This window comes from Juglans microcarpa x Juglans regia, chromosome 8D (assembly GCF_004785595.1).
Source record: "Juglans microcarpa x Juglans regia isolate MS1-56 chromosome 8D, Jm3101_v1.0, whole genome shotgun sequence".
NCBI classification, from domain to species: domain Eukaryota; kingdom Viridiplantae; phylum Streptophyta; class Magnoliopsida; order Fagales; family Juglandaceae; genus Juglans; species Juglans microcarpa x Juglans regia.
Genome location: NC_054608.1, coordinates 32,225,671 through 32,251,760, shown reverse-complemented (window position 1 = coordinate 32,251,760; position 26,090 = coordinate 32,225,671). Strand labels below are relative to the sequence as shown.

Sequence of the window (26,090 nt, the reverse complement as noted above, 5' to 3'; positions counted from 1 at the left end):
TATATATATATATATATACACACATATAACTAATCTAGAAATGGTATGTCTCGGTATCGAAATATTTCATTCTTAAAATTGCATAAAAATCGTCTACATGCTCAAACAAGCAAATACATAAACAACAAAATGAAAACAAAAGCTGTTCTAAAAAACAACTCCTTAATTACTCAAAAATTTATAATAATCATACCTTTTTTAGAAAATTCTTTAATACATATATTTCCTTGTGGAATGAAGCATATGTCTGTTATAAAAAAGAAAAAAAAAATCTATGAAAATTCAAAACATGATCTCAAAACTTCTTAAAATAATTTACCTCATCATGACTCCTTCAAACTTCTTCTTAAAGTTTGCCCAACAAACTTGGCCTGCAATAATTATTGTTTTTTCTCCTTTTGAGTCCCTTTCAAGCTTTTCCTTGGGTTCTTTCGAATATATATATATATATATATGGTATGTACGTGCACACGTTGAATCTGTAATAACTTTCGAGAGAGAAAAGAACAGGAGAGAATGAATATGGATATCACCAGAACACTGCCCGAAGAATGCATCGCCAACATAATTTCTGGCACATCCCCTCGGGACGCATGTAGATTGTCGCTGGTCTCCCGTGCCTTTAAATCCATTGCAACTTCGAATCTCGTGTGGGGGAGGTTTCTGCCACCTGATTGTCAAGAGATCATTTCTTCGTCGTCATCATCCTCATCCTTGAACATGTTGACCAAGAAGAATCTTTATTTCCATCTTTGCGACAATCCAATTTTGATCGGAAACAGTAACAACATGGTAATCTGCAAAAAGACAACCTAGTTATCTTTACCCTGTCATGTCTACCTAGTTTTGTTTACTTGCTATAAGCCAGGAACTCGGCTATTTTTCTATATTGTTTTTGCTTCAAGATATTCCCTTGTCATAGGAGTTCCTAATATGGATTAGTACATGTTGTGAGACTGAAATGATTATTTTGGAAATCTTGTTCCAAATTCAAATAGATTGATTTCCTAGTACTTTTTAAAGTGGCTATACTTTCTGGCTTGAATTCTTGTTTGTTAGATTTGAATGTGAGAGGTGCTTTAAGTCTGTAACTGCAGTCTCAATAATTTTTAATTGTAAATTTTGATGCTATCTTTGTTCTTTAAGTTCAAAACTCATTTTTCACATGGTAATTTGTCATATGTTTTGATAATAGCAACCACCTTTGACCCTTGTTCTTTGGTTCTGATTTATTCCTATGAAATCACCACCTGTGTCTAAAAGCTTAAGCTGATGGGAATATGTAGATTTAACCTATATTTATACTTGTCTTCACACTCTCCCTCACTTAACCTCAGAACCCTCTGTTATAATACTCAGAACCCTCTGTTATAATACTGTATGAAATCACCACTTGATTTGACAACTCTAGACTTTTCTTCTTGTTTTGTAATCTTTGTCTGTGTCAATGATTGAACAGAGTTTCCAAATAGATAAACTAAGTGGGAAGAAATGTTTGATGCTGGCTGCGAGGGAGTTAAGTATAATATGGGGATCTGGAGACACTCCACATTACTGGGAATGGATTTCCTCAACTCAGTCACCGGTTCTACCCAAGTCTAGGTCTCTCTTCATCCCTCTGTTTTCATGAGTACTACATGCTTGTTTACCCTTTTTTGTTATTTATAGCAATGGTATGTATAATGTGCAGATTCTCAGAAGTAGCTTGTCTTAGAAAAGTTTGTTGGCTTGACATAAAAGGCAGAATTGAGACAAAAATCCTTTCCCCAAAAACAAAATATGGGGCATACTTTATCTACTCCATGGTGGATCGTTTCTATGGGTTTCATCACCCTGTGAAAGTATCCATTAGACTGGAAAACGAGGTGGAAGGAGGTGATGCTACCAATGCTTATTTGAATCCAAGAATGTGGTCGGGTACACATGATCGACAATGATCAAATGAGGAATTATTACAAATTAACAGACAGTATGGTCGACTTCCAATCAAGAGAGAGGATATGTGGATGGAGATTGAGATTGAGATTGGAGAATTCTTCAATGGCAGCCAAGTTGATGATCATGGCGCGGTGGAGATGTGCTTGAAGGAGGTTCAAGTCCTTAACTGGAAGTCTGGCCTTGTGGTCCATGGCATTGAGCTTCGGCCAAAAGAAGAAAGTTAATTAGTAAGAGATTGGTACCTATTTTCTTTCTGAGCAAAGTACATTTGCTGTGAGACCTGTTTTTTCTGCATTATATTATGAGCAACGTTTTGAGGGTTGGTCTTGGACTATGTGTGTGTGTGTGTGTGTGTGTATATATATATATATGCATGTATTGTGAATACGTCGCATGCATTGTTTGTGTTATGTATTGGGATTGTTACTGATGGAAACTATGGTTAAATGAATGCTTATATTCTACAAAGGAGGAATTACTTCATGTACTGTAGGAATAAGTAAGGCATGCGCAGCAATCTCTGAAATATCCGTTTGTTTTGCCTGAACATAGCAAGGTAAGGGGTGGAATCCATGGTACCCTGCTGCAAGTTTACCATGTCACTTGGCTTGGATCAAATTTAAGAAGTTTTGCAAATCCAACATCCAATATCAAGAGCAACGGAAGCCTCCTCCTCCATCAGTTAAACCCTTGTAGAAATTCGAAGAAATATTAGAAAAGCCTCGGTCAAATTATCGGGTTAGTATTTAATAAAGAAGAGTTAGATCTACCTTGTAATAAAGGTGATTTACATTATGATGTACTAGTTCAAGACATGTTAATTCCTAAGTTTTCTTTTCTAAGATTTTTATGCACGCCAAACATTTCTCTAAGGGTCATATTTTTAAAAGGTTGGTGTTAGTGGGCCGCCCAGCGTTTACCACTGGGCATACCGCTAGTTATAAATTTGTTGTTATTATTTTTTTTATTTTCTTTCGAGTATTTTTTTTTCAACATTCTTATTCATTAAGAAAAAATAAAAAAATATATAATTTCACTAATAATTATTTCCTTAACCATTAAGTAAAAAAAAAAATTTTAAAATGTATAAGCGGTAAGATCGAACGGTATAGAAGTTACCGTTCAATCTTATAAGTTTATAACAAAACTTGTAGATATCAAAACTTGCATAGAAGTTACCAGGTGATCCGAAACAGACAAACAAACAAATATATAACAAAATAAACGCAACAAACAGAACAAAAAACAAAAGCTGTACTGATTTTTCAAGCCTATAATCTATATAAATATATATATATATATATATATATTTATATTTATATGTAGGGAACAATCTTAGGAGCCGCTCAAAAAAATAAAACAACCCCTTAACCACTAAAAAAAATCTAAAATAATTGTATGCTCCTTAAAAAATATTTATAAAATATATATTTCAAGTTCTGGGAAAATTTAGAACATAATCCCAAATATTATTAAATAATTGATTTTTTCTTTATTATGAACTTAATGTCTGGTCCTACAAATTTTTGAACTCGTTTAATCTTTCTTTTCTAGGCTTGATTTTCTTCATTCCCTTGAGTTCTCTTGAATATTTTTCTTTATTAACACTAATCATATTAAGTTCTTTGTTAAAGAGGGAGCCTATCTACAATTTGCAATTTTTTTATTATTATTGTAAATAAACTCTATGTATCTCTAAATTGATAAATACATGGATAAACTCTATGTATCTATAATTTCTTTTTATTATTGTAAATAAACTCTATGTATCTCTAAATTTGGTATAGAAAATTTAAGAAATCACTATCCATATATATACATATATGTGTAGTGTTTTTTGCATAATTTTTTTTTAATGTTTGAATTATGCACACAATACTATTTGTATCACATATACAGCACAAAGAGTTTTATAAAACATATACAAAAAATATAGCCGATTGGTACATCTAACATATATAATTGAGTAATTCTACATATCAGCTACTGTAGACACTCCACACCCCCACACTTCATACAAAACAAACCATCATTTCACTCTCTCCCCTCGACTCTCCTCAATCTCATCGGACCCCTCTCTCATCAAGCGCCCTCTCTCCTCAAACTCTCTTGTTTTATCAGACCTCTCATTCTGATCTCTCTTTAAATTATTTTCAATTTTTTTCTCCTCATCAGACCCCACTCTCTCTCTCATTATTTCACTCTCTCATCATTTTCACCCATCATTTCACTCTCTTTCGTCTCATCGAACTCCTCTCTCTCATCAATCTCTCTCTCGTCTGGACTCCTCTCTCTCCTCAAACTCTCTCCCATCTCATCGGATCCTCTCTCATTTTTGTCAAGTTCTCACTCATTTTTATCAACCGGAAGAAGAGATAGAGGAAAAAAAAGGGAAGTACACGTAAGGTATGGGGTGGAGGAAGGAAGGGAATAGTTGCTGATGACAAGAATATTCCTATATAATTATATACACGTCCTGAACTTTGTAATAACTAAAAGGAGAGGAGAGAAGGAAATGGATATTACCCAAAACACTGTCGGGAAGCATGTAGGTTGTCGCTGGTCTCTCTTGCCTTCGAATCCGCTGCAACTTCGAATCTTGTGTGGGAGAGGTTTCTTCCACCTGATTATCAAGAGATCATTTCTTCATCCTCATCATCATCTTCATCCTTGAACATGTTGACCAAGAAGAATCTTTATTTCCATCTTTACGACAATCTGATTCTTATCGGAAACAGTAACAACATGGTAATCAGCAAAAAGACATAATGTAGTTATCTTTACCCTGTCATAGGAGGTTCTAAAGATGGATTAGTACATGTTTTGAGACTGAAATGATTAGTACATGATTAATTTCCAAGTGCTTTTTAAAGTGGCTATACTTTTTGGCTTGAATTTTTATTTATTAGATTTTAATGTGAGAAGTGCTTTAAGCCTGTAACTGCAATCCCAATAATTTTTAAAGGTAATTTTTAATGATATCTCTGTTCTTTAAGTTCAAAACGTATTTTTCACATGGTAATTTGTCATATGTTCTGATAATAGCAATCAACTTTGACCTTTGTTCTTTGATTGTGATTTACTCCTTGAAATCACAACTTGTGCCCAAAAGTTTTAAGCCGATAGAGAGTTAGGTTCGAACTCAAAACATCTACTATAAAATTAGTGAAATAACCGCTTGTCCCCAAAGCTTAAACCGATGGAAAAATACTTGTCTTAACATCTTGAGACTTTTCTTCTACATTTGTAATCTCTGTGTGTGCCTGTTATATTGAACAGAGTTTCCAAATAGATAAACTGAGTGGGAAGAAATGATTGATGCTGGCTGCGAGGGAGTTAAGTATAATATGGGGATCTAGAGACACTGCACATTACTGGAAATGGATTTCCTCAACTGAGTCACCGGTTCTACCCAAGTCTAGGTCTCTCTCCATCTCTCTGTTTGCTTGAGTATTGCATGCTTGTTTACCTTATTTTGTTATAAATTATAGCAATGGTGTGTAAAATGTGCAGATTCTCGGAAGTAGCTCATCTTAGAAATGTTTGTTGGCTTGACATAAAAGTCAGAATTGAGACAAAAATCATTTCCCCAAAAACAAAATATGGGGCATACTTTATCTACTCCATGGTGGATGGTTTTCATGCGTTTCCCTACCTTTTGAAACTGTCCATTAGACTGGAAAACGAGGTGGAAGGAGGTGATGGTACCAATGCTTATTTGAATCCAAGAATGTGGTCGTTGAATTCATATGAGGAAGTATTACTATTCAATCGACTGGTTGGTCGACTTCCAGTCGAGAGAGAGGATATGTGGTTGGAGCTTGAGATTGGAGAATTCTTCAATGGCAGCCAAGTTGATGACCATGGCGAGGTCGAGATGTGCTTGAAGGAGGTTCAAGTCCTTAACGACATGTCTGGCCTTGTGGTCCATGGCATTGAGCTTCGGCCAAAAGAAGAATTTTAAAGTTAGTTAATAAGAGATTGGTGTCTATTTTCCATCTGCTCGGCAAAGGACACTTGCTGTGAGACTTGGATTTGTGTGCATTATATTATGGACTTTGGATTATATATAGAGAAATTATATTTGCAGTTTCAGGTGTGCAAGTCCCGCATTCTTTCCGAAAAAAATGGTGGATTCTACTTTTTTTTTTTCAAAGGGAGTGCATGAGACTTGTACACCTTAAGATTGTATATAACATTACTCATATATATATATATATGCATGCTTTGTGAATATGTAGCGTACATGGTTTTGTGTTATGTATTGGGATTTTTAATTTTTTACTACTTTGGTAATATAAACGACTACATTCTATAAGGGTGGAATTAGTACTTCATCTACTGCACGTAGGAGCAATCAAAGCATGAGCAACAGTTTTTGAAATTTCGTTTGTTTTGGGTGAACATAGCTTGGCAAGGGCTAGAATCCATGGTACCTACCATGTCAGCTGGCTTGGATAAAATCTAAGAAGTTTTGCAAATCCAACTTCCAATATTAAGAGTAACTGGAGCCTCCATCAGTAAAACCCTAGTAGAAATTCGAAGAACTAATTGTAGGAGACTTGAAAAAGGAATATTAGAAAAGCCTCGATCAAATTATCGGATTAATATTTAATAAAAAAGTGCACTGTTAGATTTACTTTATAATAAAAAATAATTTACATTCTGATTAAGGGGTGTAAGATTTTTTTCTTCGGATCGAGAAAATTGATCGAACTGATTGAAAGAGACCGATCGATCTCGGTCCAAGAAACTAAAGAAATTGAATTTTCGGTCCAAAATGATCTGGTTGGGTCCAAAGTAATCCTTATCGGTCCAGCCCAGTCCGTACTTTTTGTGGACCAAAAAAATCGGTTTGGTCCGATATTCTCCCCCAAGACCGACCGGACCGATTACACCTCTAATTCTGATGTATCATTTTAAGATATATTAATTTGTAAATTTTCTTTTATAAAATTTGGGTGCATGCCAAACATTTCTCTCAAGGGTTATAATTTTAAAACCTGGTCAACATCCAAACTTGCATAGAAATTACCTAGGCGATCAGAAATAGACAGAAAAACAAATAAATAACAAAATAAAAGCAACAAACAGAACAAAAAACAAAAGCTTTACTGATTTTTCAAGTCCTCTATTCCTATTTAGGGGAATATATATGTAGGGACGGATCTTAGGGGCCGCTCAAAACAATAAAACAACACCTTAACCACTAAAAAAAATTAAAATAATTGTATGCATATGGTTCTTAAAGTTAGCCCTACAATTTTTTTTTTTTAAACTCGTTTAATCTTTCTTTTCTATTTTCTCTTTTCTAGGCTTGATTTTCTTCCCTTGAGTTCTCTTGAATATTTTTCTTTATTAACACTAATCATATTAAGTTCTTTGTTAGAGAGGGAGCGCTATTTATAACTCGCACTTTTTTTTTTTAAATTATTGTAAATAAACTCTATATATCTCTAAATTGCTAAATACATGGATAATGTTTTTTTGAATAATTCTATTCTTTTTTTTTGTTATCGAATAATTCTATTCTTAAGCCAGTGTCATGTATAGCACACCATTCACATAACTTAATATTTGACATTCCAATTTGAAAATTTATATATCTTCCAAATCAAATTATATCATTAAGTACTTTCTTAGATGTGTTCTATATACCAGCTTGACAATATTTGTTTTTATTTTTTTGATATATGAGTTCTTTTAGAATATTTGTTAGGTCTAGAGTAGAACACGCTTTATAATTTGTCTAAAAAATCTAGGAAATCACTATCATGTCTTTATTTTTTGCACAAACTTTTTTAATTTTTGAATTATGCTCACAATAATTGTATATATTACATATACAACACAAATTGAATTGTAAACAAATAGAGAAATGTTGTAACTACAAAGAGATTACACAAAAGTAAATCTATAAAGTGACGTGACTTAATGTGGTACGTCAGATTGTAAAATTAATTTTATCATAAAGTAGATCTAACGGATCACATCAATTTGTGAGTTTATTTTTATATATTTCCTTTATGTATGTAGCACTTAAAAAAATATACATAAAATATAGCCGATTGGTGCATCCAATGCATTTATGCACATGTTCATGAGCTTTGTTACAACTTTTGAGAAGGAAAAAGAGAGGAGAGACGGAAATGGATATCACCACAACACTACCAGAAGAATGCATCACCAACATAATTTCTGGCACATCCCTTTGCGATGCATGTAGGTTGTTGCTGGTCTCTCGAGCCTTCGAAAGCACTGCAACTTTGGGCTCGTTTGGATAGTGAACTGAGATCAGATGAGATGGTTTTAGATGAGTTGAATAAAATATTGTTAGAATATTATTTTTTAATATTATTATTGTTTTGAGATTTGAAAATGTTGAATTGTTTATTATATTTTGTATGGAAATTCAGAAAAGTTGTAATGATGAGATGAGATGATATGATACGAGTTGAGAGTGTTTCTGTATCCAAATGGGGTTTGAATCTCTTGTGGTAGAGGTTATCAGCACATCATTTCGTTGTCATCATCGTCATTGCCCTTATCATTGAACATGTTGCACAAGAAGGATCTTTATTTCCATCTTTGTGACAATCCAATCCTCATCGGCAACAGTAACATGGTGGACATAACCTATTACTTATCTTTACCTGATGTTTAGTTGATATGGGCTAGGAAGGGCTACTTATATATATATATATATATATATATATATATTGCTTCAAGAACTACTCTCGTTACTAGAGGTCATTGTTAAGATAAATATAAACGATTCAATTTATTTATTTTCGATCAGTTTAAACTTTTGGGACAAGTGGTGATTATATGTGGTATCAGAGCAGAGGTTCTAAGTTTATTCTGTTTTGAACGTGTTTTCTATGTACCACAAGGTCTCCTCGGACAACTGAGGAATGGATAGCTAACTTGCACCAACACTAATTCAAGGAAAGGCTCGGGAGTGGTCAGAGGACCCTCCGATACCTAAGTCAATTTTTTCTACCAGGATTTTGATAGAAGTTTTTGCCTGAGTTAGTATGTACCTGGTGGTTTGCTTTTATATTGGGTATGGGGGAACATCTCACACCCATCGCCAGGGTGAAGTCCCATCATTCTCATGCACTGGCCGCCTAGAGCATTTAACGTGATGTAGCGTACCGAAGAAGAGTGGCTAATGCAGAGTGGGTCTTTGACAAGCACGTCGGTGACCTCTCAGCTTGTGTCGGCGGCGCTTGCCTTTTCCATTCTCTGGGTGTAGGGGGATAGTTACTTCTCTCACATGTCCTCAAGCAGTAGCTCATGAGTACCTGGGGTGTGCCTGAGACACCCACTGCGAGGTTGCATATCAGAGGAGGGTTACTGATGCGGTAGCAGGAGCCTTTGACAATTTCGCCGATGATCTCCCGGCCTACGTGGGCGGTGCCCGCCTTTGTCAACTCTTTGTCGGAACTTATCATTTTCCTCAATCCCCTTTTTTACCATTTCGAGGTCTCTTGGGTGGGCCGGCTTGATCCTTGGGCTGTGAGATGGGCTTCTGATTTCTTATGGGGTTTTGGGCTGAATAGATGCTCGGGCAGGGAGATGGGCTTCTTGTTTCCTTTTGAGCTCAACTTGTTAGGCCGAGGGGGCTTTCATCCCCTCCATACTCTATACTTCGTCCAATTAATTAAATAATGAACGTCTTGAGTCTATATATTGAGGGGGAGTTTGGTTCACATGTGACGGGAGTGTTAAGATAAATGATTAAAGAACTCTTTCAATCAATTTTAACTTTTGGGACAAGTAATGAATTCATAGTCCAATTGATTAGCTAGCTTGTTGTGAAACTTACAATGGTTATTTATGGATAGCATTGTTTTTAAGTATGTAATATTATACCTTCTCTGAGAAAGATTGATTTCCTTAGTGCTTATTTAAGTCGCTTTTCTTGCTGGCTTGACCTTTCTTGGTTTGAGATTTTTGGCATAGTTTTGAATTCTGTTCCATTTCGGCCACGACTGGAATACTCCGTTTCGGTGTAATAACCATTTCACTACATTTCCATTATGTTTCGTTCTAAATCATAGTTTTGAATCCCGTTCCGTTTCGGCCATGACCGGAATATTTCGTTTCGGTGTAGTATCTAGTACACTAAATTTCCATTCTGTTTCGTTCTAAATTCCTGCATTCAACTGCAATTTTGCATTTGGACTATATTCCCTTTTTTATTGTTTTAATGGCAGATTTGTAACTTCTTGGAGTTTGGATGACATTTTTATAAATTCTAAATTTAGATGATATTCATATAGTTTTAAAATCAAAAAGCCATTTAGATAATTTTAAATTTTTTTGGAATATTAAATATGTCTTCTCATTCTCTCTCTCTCTTTAAAAAATCTCTTTATTTTTAATAATTTCTCGACTCTTATATAATTGTGATATTTTATGATATTATCTTTTAACCCCATTATCTTTATATATTTTTTAATGTTTTCAACACATATTCATTTCATAAATCTCGAATTTTTCTATATATATTATAATATATATACATACATATATGATACATAGTTACATACACATGTATTTATTTTGTTAATTATCAGTTTATATTTTTAAATATATATATAACTAATCCTGAAATGGTCGCACCAGTGTCGAAATATTTCTTTCCAAGCTTAAAATTGCATAAAAAAATGCCTACATGCTCAGATAACAAACAAATACATAAATAACAAAATGAAAACAAAAGCTGTTCTAAAAAACAACTCCTAAATTACTCAGAAATTTATAATAATCATACATTGTTCTTTAATAATATTTAAATTGCTATGAAAATTCAAAACATGATCTCAAAACTTCTTAAAATAATTGACTTCTAATAATTATTCTTTGAGGAATTTTCTTTTACATTTTGTTTATTTTGCCTTTTTCATAAAATATAAATGTATTTTTCGTAAACTGTAAAATGTGAGTCACTTTCAGAGAGAGAGAGAGAGAGAGAGAGATGTGAACACGTTGAACCTGTAATAACTTCCGAGAGAAGGAAATGATATCACCAAAACCTGCCGTATTTTTGTTTATTCTCCTTTTGAGACCCTTTCAAGCTTTTTCTTGTTCTGTTTCTGTTCTCATTTTACTGCTGTTGCACACGTTGAACCTGTAATAACTTCCTAGAGAAGGAGAAGAACAGGAGAGAATGGTCATGGATATCACCAGAACACTGCCGGAAGAATGCATCGCCAACATAATTTCCGGTACATCCCCTCGGGATGCATGTAGGTTGTCGCTGGTCTCCCGTGCCTTCGAATCCGCTACAACTTCGAATCTCGTGTGGGAGAGGTTTCTTCCACCTGATTATCAAGAGATCATTTCATCGTCGTCATCATCGTCCTCATCCTTGAACCTGTTGACCAAGAAGAATCTTTATTTCCATCTTTGCGACAATCCAATTCTGATCGGAAACAGTAACAACATGGTAATCAGCAAAAAGAAAACCTAGTTCTCTTTACCCTGTCATGTCTACCTAGTTTTGTTTACTTGCTATAAGCTAGGAATTCAGGCTATTTTTCTATATTGTTTTTGCTTCAAGATATACCCTTGTCATTGGAGTTCCTAATATGGATTAGTACATGTTGTGAGACTGAAATGATTATATTGGAAAACTTGTTCCAAATTCAGATAGATTGATTTCCTAGTGCTTTTTAAAGTGGCTATACTTTCTGACTTGAATTCTTGTTTGTTAGATTTGAATGTGAGAGGTGCTTTTAAGTCTGTAACCGCAGTCCCAATAATTTTTAATGGTAATTTTTGATGCTATCTTTGTTCTTTAAGTTCAAAACTCATTTTTTACATGGTAATTTGTCATATGTTCTGATAATAGCAACCACCTTTGACCCTTGTTCTTGGGTTATGATTTATTCCTGTGAAATCACCACCTATGTCTAAAAACTTAAACTGATGGGAATATGTAGATTAATGCATATTGATACTTGTCTTCACACTCTCCCTCACTTAACCTTAGAATCTATGCTCTAATATCGTGTGAAATCATCACTTGATTTGACAACTCTAGACTTTTCTTCTTGTTTTTAATCTCTTTGTCCGTGTCAATGATTGAACGGAGTTTCCAAATAGATAAACTGTGTGGGAAGAAATGTTTGATGCTGGCTGCGAGGGAGTTAAGTATAATATGGGGATCTGGAGACACTCCACAGTACTGGAAATGGATTTCCTCAACTCGGTCACCGGTTCTACCCAAGTCTAGGTCTCTTTTCATCTCTCTGTTTTCTTGAGTACTGCATGCTTGTTTACCCTTTTTTGTTATTTATAGCGATGGTGTGTATAATGTGCAGATTCTCGGAAGTAGCTCATCTTAGAATTGTTTATTGGCTTGACATAAAAGGCATAATTGAGACAAAAATCCTTTCCCCAAAAACAAAATATGGGGCATACTTTATCTACTCCATGGTGGATGGTTTCTATGGGTTTAACGTCCCTGTGAAAGTATCCATTAGACTGGAAAACGAGGAGGAAGGAGGTGATGCTACCAATGCTTATTTGAATCCAAGAATGCGGTCGGGTACACATGATCGACAACGATCAAATGAGGAATTATTACAAATTAACCGACTGGATGGTCGACTTCCAATCAAGAGAGTGGATATGTGGATGGAGATTGAGATTGGAGAATTCTTCAATGGCAGCCAAGTTGATGATCATGGCGTGGTCGAGATGTGCTTGAAGGAGGTTCAAGTCCTTAACGGGAAGTCTGGCCTTGTGGTCCATGGCATTGAGCTTCGGCCAAAAGAAGAAAGTTAATTATTAAGAGATTGGTACCTATTTTCTTTCTGAGCAAAGTACATTTGCTGTGAGACCTGTTTTTTCTGCATTATATTATGAGCAACGTTTTGAGGGTTGGACTTGGACTATGTATATATATATGTATGCATGTATTGTGAATACGTCGCATGCATTGTTTGTGTTATGTATTGGGATTGTTACTGAGGGAAACTATGGTTATATGAACGCTTATATTCTACAAAGGAGGAATTACTTCATCTACTGTAGGTACAAGCAAGGCATGCGCAGCAATCTCTGAAATATCGTTTGTTTTGCCTGAACATAGCAAGGTAAGGGGTGGAATCCATGGTACCCTGCTGCAAGTTTACCATGTCACCTGGCTTGGATCAAATTTAAGAAGTTTTGCGAATCCAACATCCAATATCAAGAGCAACAGCGGGAGCTACCAGCGGGAAGAGTAGTTTTTTCCAACAAATAAATAACAAAATAAAAGTAACAGAACAAAAAACAAAAAGCTGTACTGAGTCTTCAAGCCTTCTATTCCTATTTAGGGGAATATATATGTAAGGACGGATCTTAGGGGCCGCTCAAAACAATAAAACAACACCTTAACCACCAAAAAAAATTAAAATAATTGTATGCATATGTTTCTTAAAGTTAGCCCTACAATTTTTTTTATTTTTATAAACTCGTTTAATCTTTCTTTTCTAGGCTTGATTTTCTTCCCTTGAATTCTCTTGAATATTTTCCTTTATTAACACTAATCATATTAAGTTCTTTGTTAAAGAGGGAGCCTATTTATAACTCACACTTTTTGTTTATTATTGTAAATAAACTCTATATATCTCTAAATTGCTAAATACATGGATAATGTTTTTTTGAATAATTCTATTTACACCATGAGGGATGGTTTCTATGGGTTTCACCTTCCTGTGGTAGTGTTCATTAAGTCTGAAAATGGGGTGGAAGCAAGTGATGCTACCAATGCTTGCTTGCAGAAAAGAATGTCATCGTATACACATTTTGATCAACAACCAGACGACGAATTATTACCACTTAACACAGAGGATGGGCAACTTCCAGTCAAGAGAGAGGATATGTGGGTGGAGATTGAGATTGGGGAATTCTTTTGTGGCCAACTTGACAGCGTGGTCGAGATGTGCTTGAAGGAGGTTGAATTCCTTCACTGCAAGTCTGGCCTTGTGGTCCATGGCATTGAGCTTTGGCCAAAAGAAGGAAGTTAGTAAGAGATTGCTACCTATTTTCTTTCTGGGGAAGGGGAAGGGCCCTTTGTTATGAGACCTAGATTGTGTGCATTACGAGCAAGTTGTGAGACTTTGGATTATATGTGATTGTTATGATATGACACAGATGTGATCATTCTTTCACAAATTTTATAGTTTCATGATTTTGGAATAAGTGTTCTATGGAGTTGAAGGCTTTAAGTGTACCCATAGCCTAGTGGGACAGAGACCATATTATAGGGAAACAGTTTTGAGGTGACATTCGATAGGGTTGCTTGGAATGCCTGTTAGGTTGGATCAAAACATTATTTAAGGGTGAAGAATCTGTTTTCTGCAGATATCAAAGTTCAAAATGAGTAGCCTAGGAGCTGTCAAAACATAGAATGTAACCTGAAATATTTCACTTCGTCTCATTAGGTGGAGCCGTGGAGAGGGGATAGCTCTAGCTTTGAATCCAGTTTGGTTGGGTTTGCTCTTTACAACTCTATTTTTGTAGGTATACTAATAAACTTTCGCCTTTACATCCTTTCATATGTTCAAAGAAGAGCAACGATCTATTAGGAGCTTAATGGTTATACACCCATCGCAGATATCAAAATGAGCCTTTCTTGCAAGTAAAAAGAAAGTCAGTACAGGAGAGGGTCTTGGGAAAGTTTGTGGGGAGCTTATGTGTCCGCTGTTGTCCCTACTCGCCCTTTTGTACAGCCCAGAGTTTTCAAGAAAGCAATACAAGTCTAGTTTGTTTTTAGAAATGGGATGAAATTTTTTAAGATATGTGTAAATAGTATTAAGATATGTTGAGTACAGATGAGATAAAATAAAATTATGTTTGTTTATAGATATGAAATAAGATTAATTTGATTTTTTTGTGAATTATTTATGGTTGTAGGACCACATCCATTTTTTTTTTCTTTTTCCTGATTGTGTTGCGTTTTGTTTTGATTTGTTTTTCTAACATTTCGGCATTTTCCTGCCGCCGCACCCAATAATGTTTAACACTTGCGTTTTTTTTTTCTCACACATTTCGGCGTTACTGCCACTGGAACTCACTCATAAAAACTATTTCCTGCTGAAAAATGAACGCAAGAGAAAGAAAGGATAGACTGCACTGGTAGCTTTTTTTTGTGTATAGTTGATGAGTAACGATAAAATAACGAGAGATGAGATGAGATATGAATATTTACTTTTAGAGAGTATCTGATCGTATAAAATTTAGAAAAGTTTTCAAAATTTTGTATTTCATCTATTAAAGCAAACGAGGCCTAATTCTAAAACGAATCTAGCCATGAGAGATGACACATACCTATCTCCCTGCTCGCCATGCTCTGTGATATCCAAATTTCACAAGACTCAACCTTGATAACAGGCATTTGAACTCCGAATTTAACATTAAAACATCACCCATTTGGAGGTGTTGGGGAAATCAACACAGCGGAAGGGATAAAAGCGGTAATAAGAGAGTACGCTCTACTCACTCAGTGACACCAAGAATTTAACGTGGTTCGACAACTGCCTACATCCACAGAAAAGAGCTTCACTATTAAATAGTGGTACACAAAAAAATATTACAGAGGAGGAGGATCACACTCCACTCAACTCAACTCTCTTCTTTTCTCTCAGAGCTCTCTAGGCTCTCTCTCTTTTCTCTTCTTGGGTGTATCAGAAGCTCTCGCATGGAGCTTCAATTTATAAGCCAATGTATATCGCATTACCGTGTGAATGCATTTAATATGCATTCAATAGACAGTTGGGCGCTAGGCGCTGGGCGCTGCACGCTTGAGGTTGAGAAGCAAGCAGTCATTGTTGACTGCTTGCTTGGGGCAGGGACTTCAACAATTCTCCCCCTCCATGCCCATTTACCTAGATGCTATCCATCCCAGCTATGTCTCTGCATAGCTCAAGCTTCTCACTTGTAACCACATTCGTCAGCATGTCCGCTGGATTCTCTTTCTTATGGATCTTCACAAGCTTCAATAGATGTTGTTCCATCGCTTCGCGTATCCAATGATAGCGGATATCAATATGCTTGGTGCGGGAGTGGTACATTGAATTCTTGCTCAAATCTAGAGCACTTTGACTATCACAATGTACCGTGTAGTCTTCTTGACTAACCCCTAGTTCTTGGAGAAAACGCTTCATCCACAACATTTCTTTCCCAGCTTCTGCTGCGGCAATGTACTCTGCCTCAGTTGTAGATAAAGCAACACACTTATGCAATTTAGACTGCCAAGAGACAGCTCCTCCTGCAAAAGTGAAGAGAAATCCTGAAGTAGATTTCCTGCTATCCAGATCTCCTGCCATATCTGAATCTGTATAGCCTTCCAAAACTGGTTTAGCTCCCCCAAAACACAAGCACATCTTTGATGTACCTTTTAGGTACCTGAGAATCCACTTGACTGCTTCCCAATGATCATTTCCTGGATTTGAAAGGAATCTGCTCACCATGCCTACAGCATGAGCAATATCTGGTCTGGTACAAACCATTGCATACATCAGGCTTTCTACTGCTGAAGAGTAGGGAATTACTTCCATTTCTTCAATCTCTTTCTTTGAAGAAGGACACGAGCTCTTGCTCAACTTGAAGTGGTTAGCAAGTGGAGTATTGACTGGCTTAGCATCTCCCATGTTGAAACGTCTGATGACCCGTTCAACATATTTTTGTTGTGATAGCCACACCCTTTTGACATTCCTATCACGAACAATCTTCATGCCCAAAAGTTGTTGTGCTGGGCCTAAGTCCTTCGTGTCAAAGGACTTGGATAGTTCCTTCTTTAGTTTGTTAATCTTGGACCTATCCTCACCAACGATTAACATATCATCAACATAAAGAAGGAGTATGACAAACTTGTCATCCTGGAACCTTCGAACATAGACACACTGATCTGCAACAAGTCTCTTCTAACCATGACTCATCATGAATGAGTCGAACTTCTTGTACCATTGCCTCGGCGCTTGCTTGAGGCCATAGAGACTTTTCTTTAGCTTGCAGACTAAGTGATCTTTCCCTGGAGCTTCAAACCCTTCTGGTTGCTCCATATAGATTTCCTCCTCCAAATCTCCATGGAGAAAGGCTGTCTTCACATCCATCTGTTCGAATTCCAAATTCAAGCTGGCTACCAATCCGAGTATGACTCGGATTGACATCATTTTCACCACCGGGGAAAATATCTCGTCAAAGTCGATTCCCTTCTTCTGTTGGAATCCTTTGACAACCAATCTGGCCTTGTGCTTTATCAGCTTTCCTTGACCATCTTTCTTCAGCTTGAACACCCATTTGCTCTTTAGGGCTTTCTTTCCTTCAGGAAGTTTCACCAACTCATAGGTCTGATTTTTCTGCAAAGAACTCATCTCTTCTTGCATTGCCTGCACCCATAGGCTTCTATCAGCATGAGTTTGAACTTCCTGGAAGCTCTCCGGCTCCCCCTCATCAGTAAGCAGAATATAGTCTGATTCCGGATATCTCATCGACGGAATCAGTAGGCGGCCTCTTGCCGATCTTCTTAGTTGAGTTTCATCAACTAAAGGAGGTTCATCACCATCTAACCCTTGTGGTGGTACACCAGCTGCTGGTGGAGGGGGTTCTTGCTCCCCCTGCTCAACACCCTGAGCTTCTTCTTCTGCTTCTGGATCTCGATCCTGCATATCCTCATTATCTGTGGCGAACTGTAATGGTGCAGGATGTGTATAGGAACTAAGCTCTACTGACATCGAGGAAGCTTCAGTTCCTATATGCTGGTTTTCATGGACTACAACGTCCCTACTTCTGACAATTCTCTTTGTCACTGGATCCCATAATTTGTATCTGAATTCTTCATCTCCATATCCAACAAAGATACATGGAGTTGACTTGACATCGAGCTTCTGTCTCAGCTCCTTGGATACGTGTGCAAAGGCTTTGCACCCAAACACTCTCAGGTGAGAGTAAGAGACATCTTTTCCAGACCAAACCTTCTCAGGAACTTCAAATTCCAGTGGTGCGGAAGGTGATCTGTTGATCAGGTAACAGACAGCACGAACAGCTTCACCCCAGAATGGCTTTGGTAACTTAGCCATACTGAGCATGCATCTTGTTCTTTCAATGATGGTCTGATTCATTCTTTCGGCTACACCATTGTGCTGAGGGCTATATGGGACCGTCTTCTCATGTCGAATACCGCGATCAGCGCAGTATGCAGCGAACCTTTTGGAAACATATTCTCCTCCATTGTCCGTTCGCAGGCACTTCAACTTCTTTCCCGTCTCTCTTTCCACTAGGGTGTGGAAATTCTTGAAGTGCTCGAAGACCTGATCCTTTGACTTCAAAACATATACCCAGACCTTTCGTGAAGCATCATCAATGAATGTCACGAAATATCTGTTACCTCCCAATGACTCTTCTTCCATGGGACCACATACATCAGAGTGTACCAGACTCAACAACTCTGATCTTCTCTTTGTAGAGGAATTGAACGAGACTCTGCGTTGTTTGCCAAACAAACAGTACTCACAAGGGTTTAACGCTATTCCTTTGGCAACCTTGATGAGTGCCTTCTTCGCAAGCGTATCCAACCCTTTCTCACCCATGTGTTCGAGTCTCTTGTGCCACAGATTCGGTGATGCCTCGTCTTCCGCTGCATTGAGGCTATCAGTATCAATCTTCACATTGGTCTTGTATAACGTACCGCAAATATGTCCTCGGGCGACAACCATGGCACCTTGTGACAGCTTCCAAGTGCCATTGCTGAAGTAGCTGTCATAGCCCTGTCGATCAAGGGCTGTTCCCGAAATCAGGTTGAGCCGAAGGTCAGGAATGTGTCGAACATCTTTCAACACCATGGTACAACCAACGTTGGTTTTTATCTGCACTTCGCCAACTCCCACGATCTTCGAGGAACTGGCGTTTCCCATCCTTACCATACCAAAGTCTTCTGCTTTGTACGTAGTGAAAAATTCACTATGGGAAGTGGCATGGTATGATGCTGCTGTGTCTACCACCCACTCAACATCATGGCTTGCAACGTGCAGACACGTCTCGTCACTGGTAGAGAGTATTGCCACATCTCCCGAAAGAGTGACAGGGGTTTCACCATCTTCTTTCTTCAGCTTACCGCTTTGACCTTGCTCCCTTAAAAACTTGCGGCAGTTTTTCCTTATGTGGCCTTCTTTGCCATAATGGTAACATTTCATGTTACCCGTCTGCTGGTTCCTGCTACTGCTGGACCTTCCACGTGGTTGAGACTTCCCTCTGTTTCTGCCTCCACTTCTCCCTCTATCATCACCTCAAGGCCTTTCTCTACTCTCGGTGACAAGGACATGAGTTTGATTCATGCTTGTCTCTTTTCGTCTGGCCTCCTCATTAAACAGGGCATCCTTAACCATCGTCATGGTAAGTTTGCCATCTGGAGTAAAGTTACTGAGGGAGACCACCAGCGTCTCCCAACTATCTGGTAACGAACTGAGAAGTAGCAGGGCTTGTTCTTCATCGCCAAGATTCAGGTTGACGGATCCGAGCTGGTTAACTAGGTTTTGAAACTCGCTAGTGTGCTCGGCAACAGAGGTGTCGCTCTTCAACTACAAGTTAACAAGCCGTCTCATCAAGAGGGCCTTGTTTCGAGCAGTCTTAGCTTGATACATATCCTCCAACTTTTTCCAGAGGCTATATGCATCTGTCTCCTGGCCCACGTGGTGAAAAACACTATGGTCAATCCATTGTCTGATCTGACCGATAGTCTTCTTGTGCATCTTTCTCCACACTTGATCCGTAACTTCATCTGGCTTCTTCCCTTCATCTTCCAAGGGGTCAGACAGATCTTTACAGTTCAATAGATCCTCCATCCGAGGCCTCCAAAGACTGTAGTTTGAGGCAGTCAGCTTTATCATGGCGCCTGATGCTGAATCCTCCATGGATTTAGACTGATTCTAAATACAAAATGCAAGTACAGGATCTTTGAAGTGGAATATCGCAAGACGGACAGCACCGTTGTGTCCGGAACGCTTGATTTTGTTGGAAACGAGTCTTGTTTTGTCAAAATCGGACTCAGATAGCATAAGGAATGAGCAAAAGAACCAAAACAGGAACACTGTCGCGCGTGTAGCACGTGGCGTGACTAAAAGCGCATAGGCGCGTGTTCTTCACACGCCAGAACCTCACTGGAGCGCGTGGAAAGCGTAGGCGCGTGTAACTCACGCGCTTTCTGGGTCAATAGAAGCGTCAGGCGCGTGAAATTCACGCGCAAGGGCCTCTCTGAAGCGCGTGCGGCGCGTGCCGAGAGTGGGTGTCACGCGCTTGTTCCTCTCCTGGGCGCGTGCAGCGCGTGTCGAGAGTGGACTCACTCTCTGATCTTCAGACGGCGCGTGGGAGAGCGTGCGGCGTCCGTCCGGCCTCTAGTTTCACCGCCTTTTCTTGTCTCGATGAGACGAACACAGTGGTAATGCTCAAATTTGAAAACTGAGCTACACAATAAACGAGTTTTCTGAAAAAAAAAAAACTCTTCCCAACAATCGCTCTGATACCACTTGTTGGGGAAAACAACACAGCGGAAGGGATAAAAACGGTAATAAAAGAGTACGCTCTACTCACTCAGTGACACCAAGAATTTAACGTGGTTCGGCAACTGCCTACATCCACAGAAAAGAGCTTCACTATTAAATAGTGGCACACAAAAAAATATTACAGAGAAGGAGGATCACACTCCACTCAACTCAACTCTCTTCTTTTCTCTCAGAGCTCTCTAGGCTCTCTCTCTTTTCTCTTCTTGGGTGTATCAGAAGCTCTCGCATGGAGCTTCAATTTATAAGCGAATGTATATCGCATTACCGTGTGAATGCATTTAATATGCATTCAATAGACAGTTGGGCGCTAGGCGCTGGGCGCTGCACGCTGGAGGTTGAGAAGCAAGCAGTCATTGTTGACTGCTTGCTTGGGGCAGGGACTTCAACAGGAGGATGATTCTGAACGTTTCATGGGTATTGCTGGCATTGAATTCCTTGAAGCTCTCGATGCAATCACCGGACTGGAGAAGGAAAGCTGGAGCGCATTCTTGTGAGAATCAAGGAGCTGCTGCTTGTGAGAACCATAGGAGAGAAGAATGGGCTTGAACAAAATTCGGTGGGAATAAAGGAGCTGCTGCTTGTGAGAGCCATTATTAGTTTGCTTCTTTCTCTCAGTCTCTTTTTCATCTTCTTCATGGGACTGGGCAACGAGGGACTGCCTCTAAATCTCTGTCTGGGGGGCTCTGGGAAGGGAAAGGGGTCTGGGGCGCGGCGGAAGAGAAAGAAAGAAAAGAAAAAAAAAAACTGACTTGTAGTACCACTTCAATTTATGGGATACCTTTGTAACCCCATCTTCTCCGTAGAAAATTGATCAACGATTTTCTAAAAAATTAATAATGAGAAAGAAGTCCTTCAGGCAACAGTACCAGACATAGTTTTCCTACTTTCTTTGACCGAGTCTCTGTAATCGATGTACCTATCCTGTTAGAAATGTAAAAACAGTGTACGTAAATCACCAAGAGCAAAACAATGGAGGAGGTCCGGAAAGAATTGGATTTCTATATTTCCTTGTATATCTGCCTGTACAGAGTGTGGCTATTTATAGCATTACATGAATATCACTAACATACAAAAGAGCATTGTTGTGCGCACTACTAACCAACTTTGTTTTTACAGAAATGACAAAGGAGTAGATGACAGACAAAGGACAAAGCTGTGCATATAAAACAAAACTTCGTACTTCAGAATTTTCTTCTCTCATTCCCCTTGGTTCGTCCTTTTTCTCCTTATTGCTGAGTTGCCATCCAGTGCTGATGTGGGTGAGAGTGACTGTGTTCTTGCAACTCAGCAGCTCCATTGCTCTTCAACATATCCGGTGTAGGAATGACTGTTGCTCTTCTTTCTTTTTCCAACTTCTCTATAATTGGACATCTCTGGTCAATGGTGATTACGCTTACACAGAGGATGACTTCTTCCATGGCCTTTCATGGAGCTTCTTCCTCTTTCTTAGACTCTTCTTCTTCCATCTGTCCATGGAATCATGATGTATTCTTGAACTTTAGAGGTGAAGATGTTCGCCGAAAATTTGTTTCTCATCTGTTCTACGGTTTGGAAAAAAGGAAAATCAATACTTACATAGACAAAAATCTTGAAAGAGGAGAGGAAATCTCAGCAGCACTTTTTAAAGCTATTGAAGAATCAAGGATTTCTGTCGTTGTACTCTCTAAAAATTATGCAGAATCAAGATGGTGCTTGAACGAGCTATTGAAAATCCTGGATTGTAAACAAGCGATGAAACAAATTGTTCTACCAATTTTTTACTGCGTAGATCCATCGGAAGTATGACATCAAAAAGGGGATTTTGGAAAATCATTTGATAAACTTGGAGATCAGTTCAAGGATAACGTAAAGATGTTGAAGTGGAAAGCAGCTTTAGAAGAAGTAGCCAACTTGTCCGGGTTCGAATTAGGGAACAGGTACTTGCTATGAGTTGTGCCTATATATATATATATATATATATATATATATATATATATATATATATATATATATATATGATGTTAAAAGAGAACTTTATGGGTAAAATCTAGACAAATCCAGGATCTGAGAGGGTGCTGATTGGTGAAGATATGGTGCCATACAAAACAATTTGATATTTTATCCTTTTTTTTCGACACTCGAGTTTTATGCAAGCCATAAATAAATTTGAAATCTGTTTTGGATTTATTATCGATTAATTTCACACAAAGTATATTGGAGAAACAGAAGAACATGGAAAAAAAAATACAAATCTAAATCTTCTCTCTGTTTTCTTTTATTAACTACATCATATAATTCATGCATGCTTATACTTTGAGAAGTCTTTTAGACTTTTCTTCTCTTTGTATTGATAGGGACGAGTCAGAATTTATCCAAGAAATAGTTCAATGGGTAGACTCAAGAATAGCATACCATACACCTCTAAGTGTTGCCAAGTATCCAATGGGAAAAGAGGTTCGCATACAAGACATTTATCAGCATTCAAATATTAGAAAGAATGATGATATATGCACAGTTATCTTTACCCTGTCATGTTTACCTAGTTATGTTTACTTGTTATAAGCTAGGAATTAGGGGCTGTTTTTCTATACTGTTTTTGCTCCAAGATATGCCCTTTTCATAGGTAGTCCTAAAGATGGATTAGTACATGTTGTGAGACTGAAATGGTTAGTTTGGAAAACTTGTTCCAAGTTCAGATAGATTAATTTCCTAGTGCTTTTTAAAGTGGCTATACTTTCTGGTTTGAAATTTTTGTTTATTAGATTTGAACGTCAGAGGTGCTTTAAGCCTGTAACTACAGTCCCAATAATTTGTAAAGGTAATTTTTAATGCTATCTTTGTTCTTGAAGTTCAAAACATATTTTTCACATGGTAATTTGTCATATATTCTGTTAATAGCAAGCACCTTTGACCTTTGTTCTTTGGTTGTGATTTACTCCTGCGAAATCATCGCTTGTGCCCAAAAGTTAAACCGATGGGAAGATATAAATTAAATCATTTATACTTGTCTTAACACTCTCTCACACATGTGAACCAGATCTCCCTCTGTAAGTGGGCCAACTACGTGGAATATTTAATTAATTGAACAAGTGTATAGCCGGGATTCGAATTCAGAAAATCTACTCTAATACTATATGAAATTATCACTTACTCCAAAAGTTTAAACTGATGGAAAGAGATAGGTCTAATACTATGTGAAATCAGTACTGCTTGTCTTAACATCTCTAGACTTTTCTTTTTGTTTTGTAATCTCTGTCTGTCTATGATTGAACATATCAGTGTCCAAATAGATGAATTGAGTGGAAAGAAATCTTTGATGTTGGCAGCGAGGGAGTTAACTTATATGGGGATCTGGAGAAACTCCACAATACTGGGAATGGATTCCCTCAACTGAGTCACCGGTTCTACCCAAGTCTAGGTCTATCTTCATCTCTCTGTTTGCTTGAGTACTGCATGCTTGTTTACCCCATTTGTTATTTATAGCAATGGTGTCTAAAATGTGCAGATTCTCGGAAGTAGCTCTTCTTAGAAAGGTTTCTTGGCTTGACATAAAAGGCAGAATTGAGACAAAAATCCTTTCCCCAAAAACAAAGTATGGGGCCTACTTTATCTACTCCATGGTGGATGGTTTCTATGGGTTTCACAACCCTGTGAAAGTATCCATTAGACTGGAAAACGAGGTGGAAGGAGGTGATGCTATGAATGCTTATTTGAATCCAAGAATGTGGTCAGGTACACAGGAACAACGATCAAATGAGGAATTATTACAAATTAAACGACAGGATGGTCGACTTCCAATCAAGAGAGAGGATATGTGGATGGAGATTGAGATTGGAGAATTCTTCACTGGCAGCCACGTTGATAATCATGGCGAGGTCGAGATGTGCTTGAAGGAGGTTCAAGTCCTTCACGAGAAGTCTGGCCTTGTGGTCCATGGCATTGAGCTTCGGCCAAAATAAGAAATTAGTTAATTAGTAAAGAGATTGGTGCCTAGCTATTTTCCTTGTGAGCAAACGACATTTGCTGTGAGACCTTGATTTGTGTGCATTATATTATGAGCAACATTTTGATGAGACTTTGGATTTTATGAATAAAAACGACTATATTCTATTAAGGGTGGAATTAGTACTTTATCTACTGTACGTAGGAGCTGCAAGCAAAGCATGCGCAGTAGTTTTTGAAATTACGTTTGTCTGGAGTGAACAAAGCTTGGCAAGGGGTGGAATCCATGGTACCTACCATGTCAGCTGGTTTGGATCAAATCTAAGAAGTTTTGCTAATCCAACTTCCAATTTTAAGAGCTGAATTATAAAAAATAGAGAGATATTTTAGTTACAAATAGATTACATAAATGTAAACTTGGGCCACAAAGTAATACATCTTGATGTGATCTGGTAGATTGTAAAGTTAATTTTCTCATAAAATAAATCTAATGAATCACACGAAACTTTATGAATTTACTTTTATGAAACTTTTTGAGTTTGTAACATTTCAAAAATAATGTCTATAAAATATAGCCGATTGGTGCATTCAATGTATATATGCATGCATATGTTGAACTTTGTTATAACTTCCGAGAAGGAAAAGGAGAGGAGAGACTGAAACTGGGGTGGAAGGAAATTAATGGGTTGAAATTTTAGTGGAAGAATTGTGTATAGAGAATAAGTCAAGTTCACATTGCCTGCGTTTGGATGTTGAATTGAGTTGAGTTGAGTTGAGTTGAGATGATAAAATATTATTAAAATATTATTATTATTTTGAGATTTGAAAAAGTTAAATTATTTATTATATTTTGTGTTAGAATTTGAAAAAATTATAATGATAAGTTAAAATGATTTAAGATGATTTTAAGTTCTAAACATAACTATGAAGGTCTTGTACTATCCACTTTCAAAGATATGTCCAAGTTCAATGGATCACCCGTGAAACATGTGATCAAGAGTCAAGACCCATACTCTCCCTCTCTCTCTCTCTCTCTCTCATGCTAGCTAAATTTCATAAAGTCGTTCATGAAAACAACCTAAAGTCTGAATAATTTCATAAAGTCATCCCTCCCTCTATCACCCATGGAACTTTTGTTGTGCTTGCCACCATAGTCGAAGAAACAATGCCCTATAAATTGACTCTCTGGCCCAATGCTCATTTCCAAAATGTCGACCACATGTTTGTAAAAAGATTCCTAACCTTCTCAGATTTGCTATCTTATTTTCACTCATTTTGTTCGTGGTTTTGGGATTACGGGTTGTAATAATCTAATCAACAATGCCACTCTCATTTCTGAAATCCCATCAACACCAAACCCCACCATTCCTCCTCTGCTCACGTCCTTTCTTCTTCTTTTATAAGTAAAGTATACCCAAATCATACAACAAGAAACTAATATTTATTCAAAAAACAAAACCTAAAAGGGGAAAAAATCATAATAATAATAAAAATGTAAAAGTCAAATACAAAATAGATATTTCCCAGTTTCTGGGTGTCAGATGATGCTTTCCGTTTTTTGAGTCTGTAAATTTCTAGGTTTTAATCCAAAGACCGACTAGGGTTTAAGTGGCAAAGTCTATAGGAGCTTGCAAGAAGCGTGTTGGAATGGAAGAGAAGAGAAGGGGATGCTAC

General features: G+C 37.5%; 1 protein-coding gene and 2 pseudogenes across 2 annotated transcripts; all 3 read left to right on the top strand.

Moving 5' to 3' along the window:
• The first annotated feature begins 358 nt into the window (after positions 1-358).
• LOC121243725 (F-box protein PP2-B10-like) lies at positions 359-12,945 on the top strand. 2 transcript variants are annotated; one of them, XM_041141862.1, is made up of 4 exons: positions 390-792; positions 1,460-1,602; positions 1,691-1,912; positions 1,947-2,352. In XM_041141862.1, the coding sequence occupies exons 1-4, from the start codon at positions 517-519 to the stop codon at positions 2,083-2,085; spliced, it is 780 nt and encodes a 259-aa protein (XP_040997796.1). In that variant the 5' UTR covers positions 390-516; the 3' UTR covers positions 2,086-2,352. The 2 variants fall into 2 exon arrangements, with proteins under 2 accessions (XP_040997795.1, XP_040997796.1); XM_041141861.1 differs by lacking the exons at positions 1,460-1,602; positions 1,691-1,912; positions 1,947-2,352 and adding exons at positions 12,042-12,184; positions 12,273-12,945 and having other exon boundaries at positions 359-792.
• An 8,873-nt stretch (positions 12,946-21,818) lies between these two features.
• LOC121242433 lies at positions 21,819-23,223 on the top strand (annotated as a pseudogene).
• A 52-nt stretch (positions 23,224-23,275) lies between these two features.
• LOC121243728 lies at positions 23,276-24,588 on the top strand (annotated as a pseudogene).
• The last annotated feature ends 1,502 nt before the right edge of the window (positions 24,589-26,090 follow it).

Bases quoted from the DNA above. Each gene is read 5' to 3' on its own strand.
- LOC121243725 (XM_041141861.1), top strand. From the start codon at position 517: ATGAATATGGATATCACCAGAACACTGCCCGAAGAATGCATCGCCAAC. The intron at 793-12,041 runs GTAATCTGCAAA...ATGATTGAACGG, and splicing joins TCGGAAACAGTAACAACATG to AGTTTCCAAATAGATAAACT. The intron at 12,185-12,272 runs GTCTCTTTTCAT...TATAATGTGCAG, and splicing joins CCGGTTCTACCCAAGTCTAG to ATTCTCGGAAGTAGCTCATC.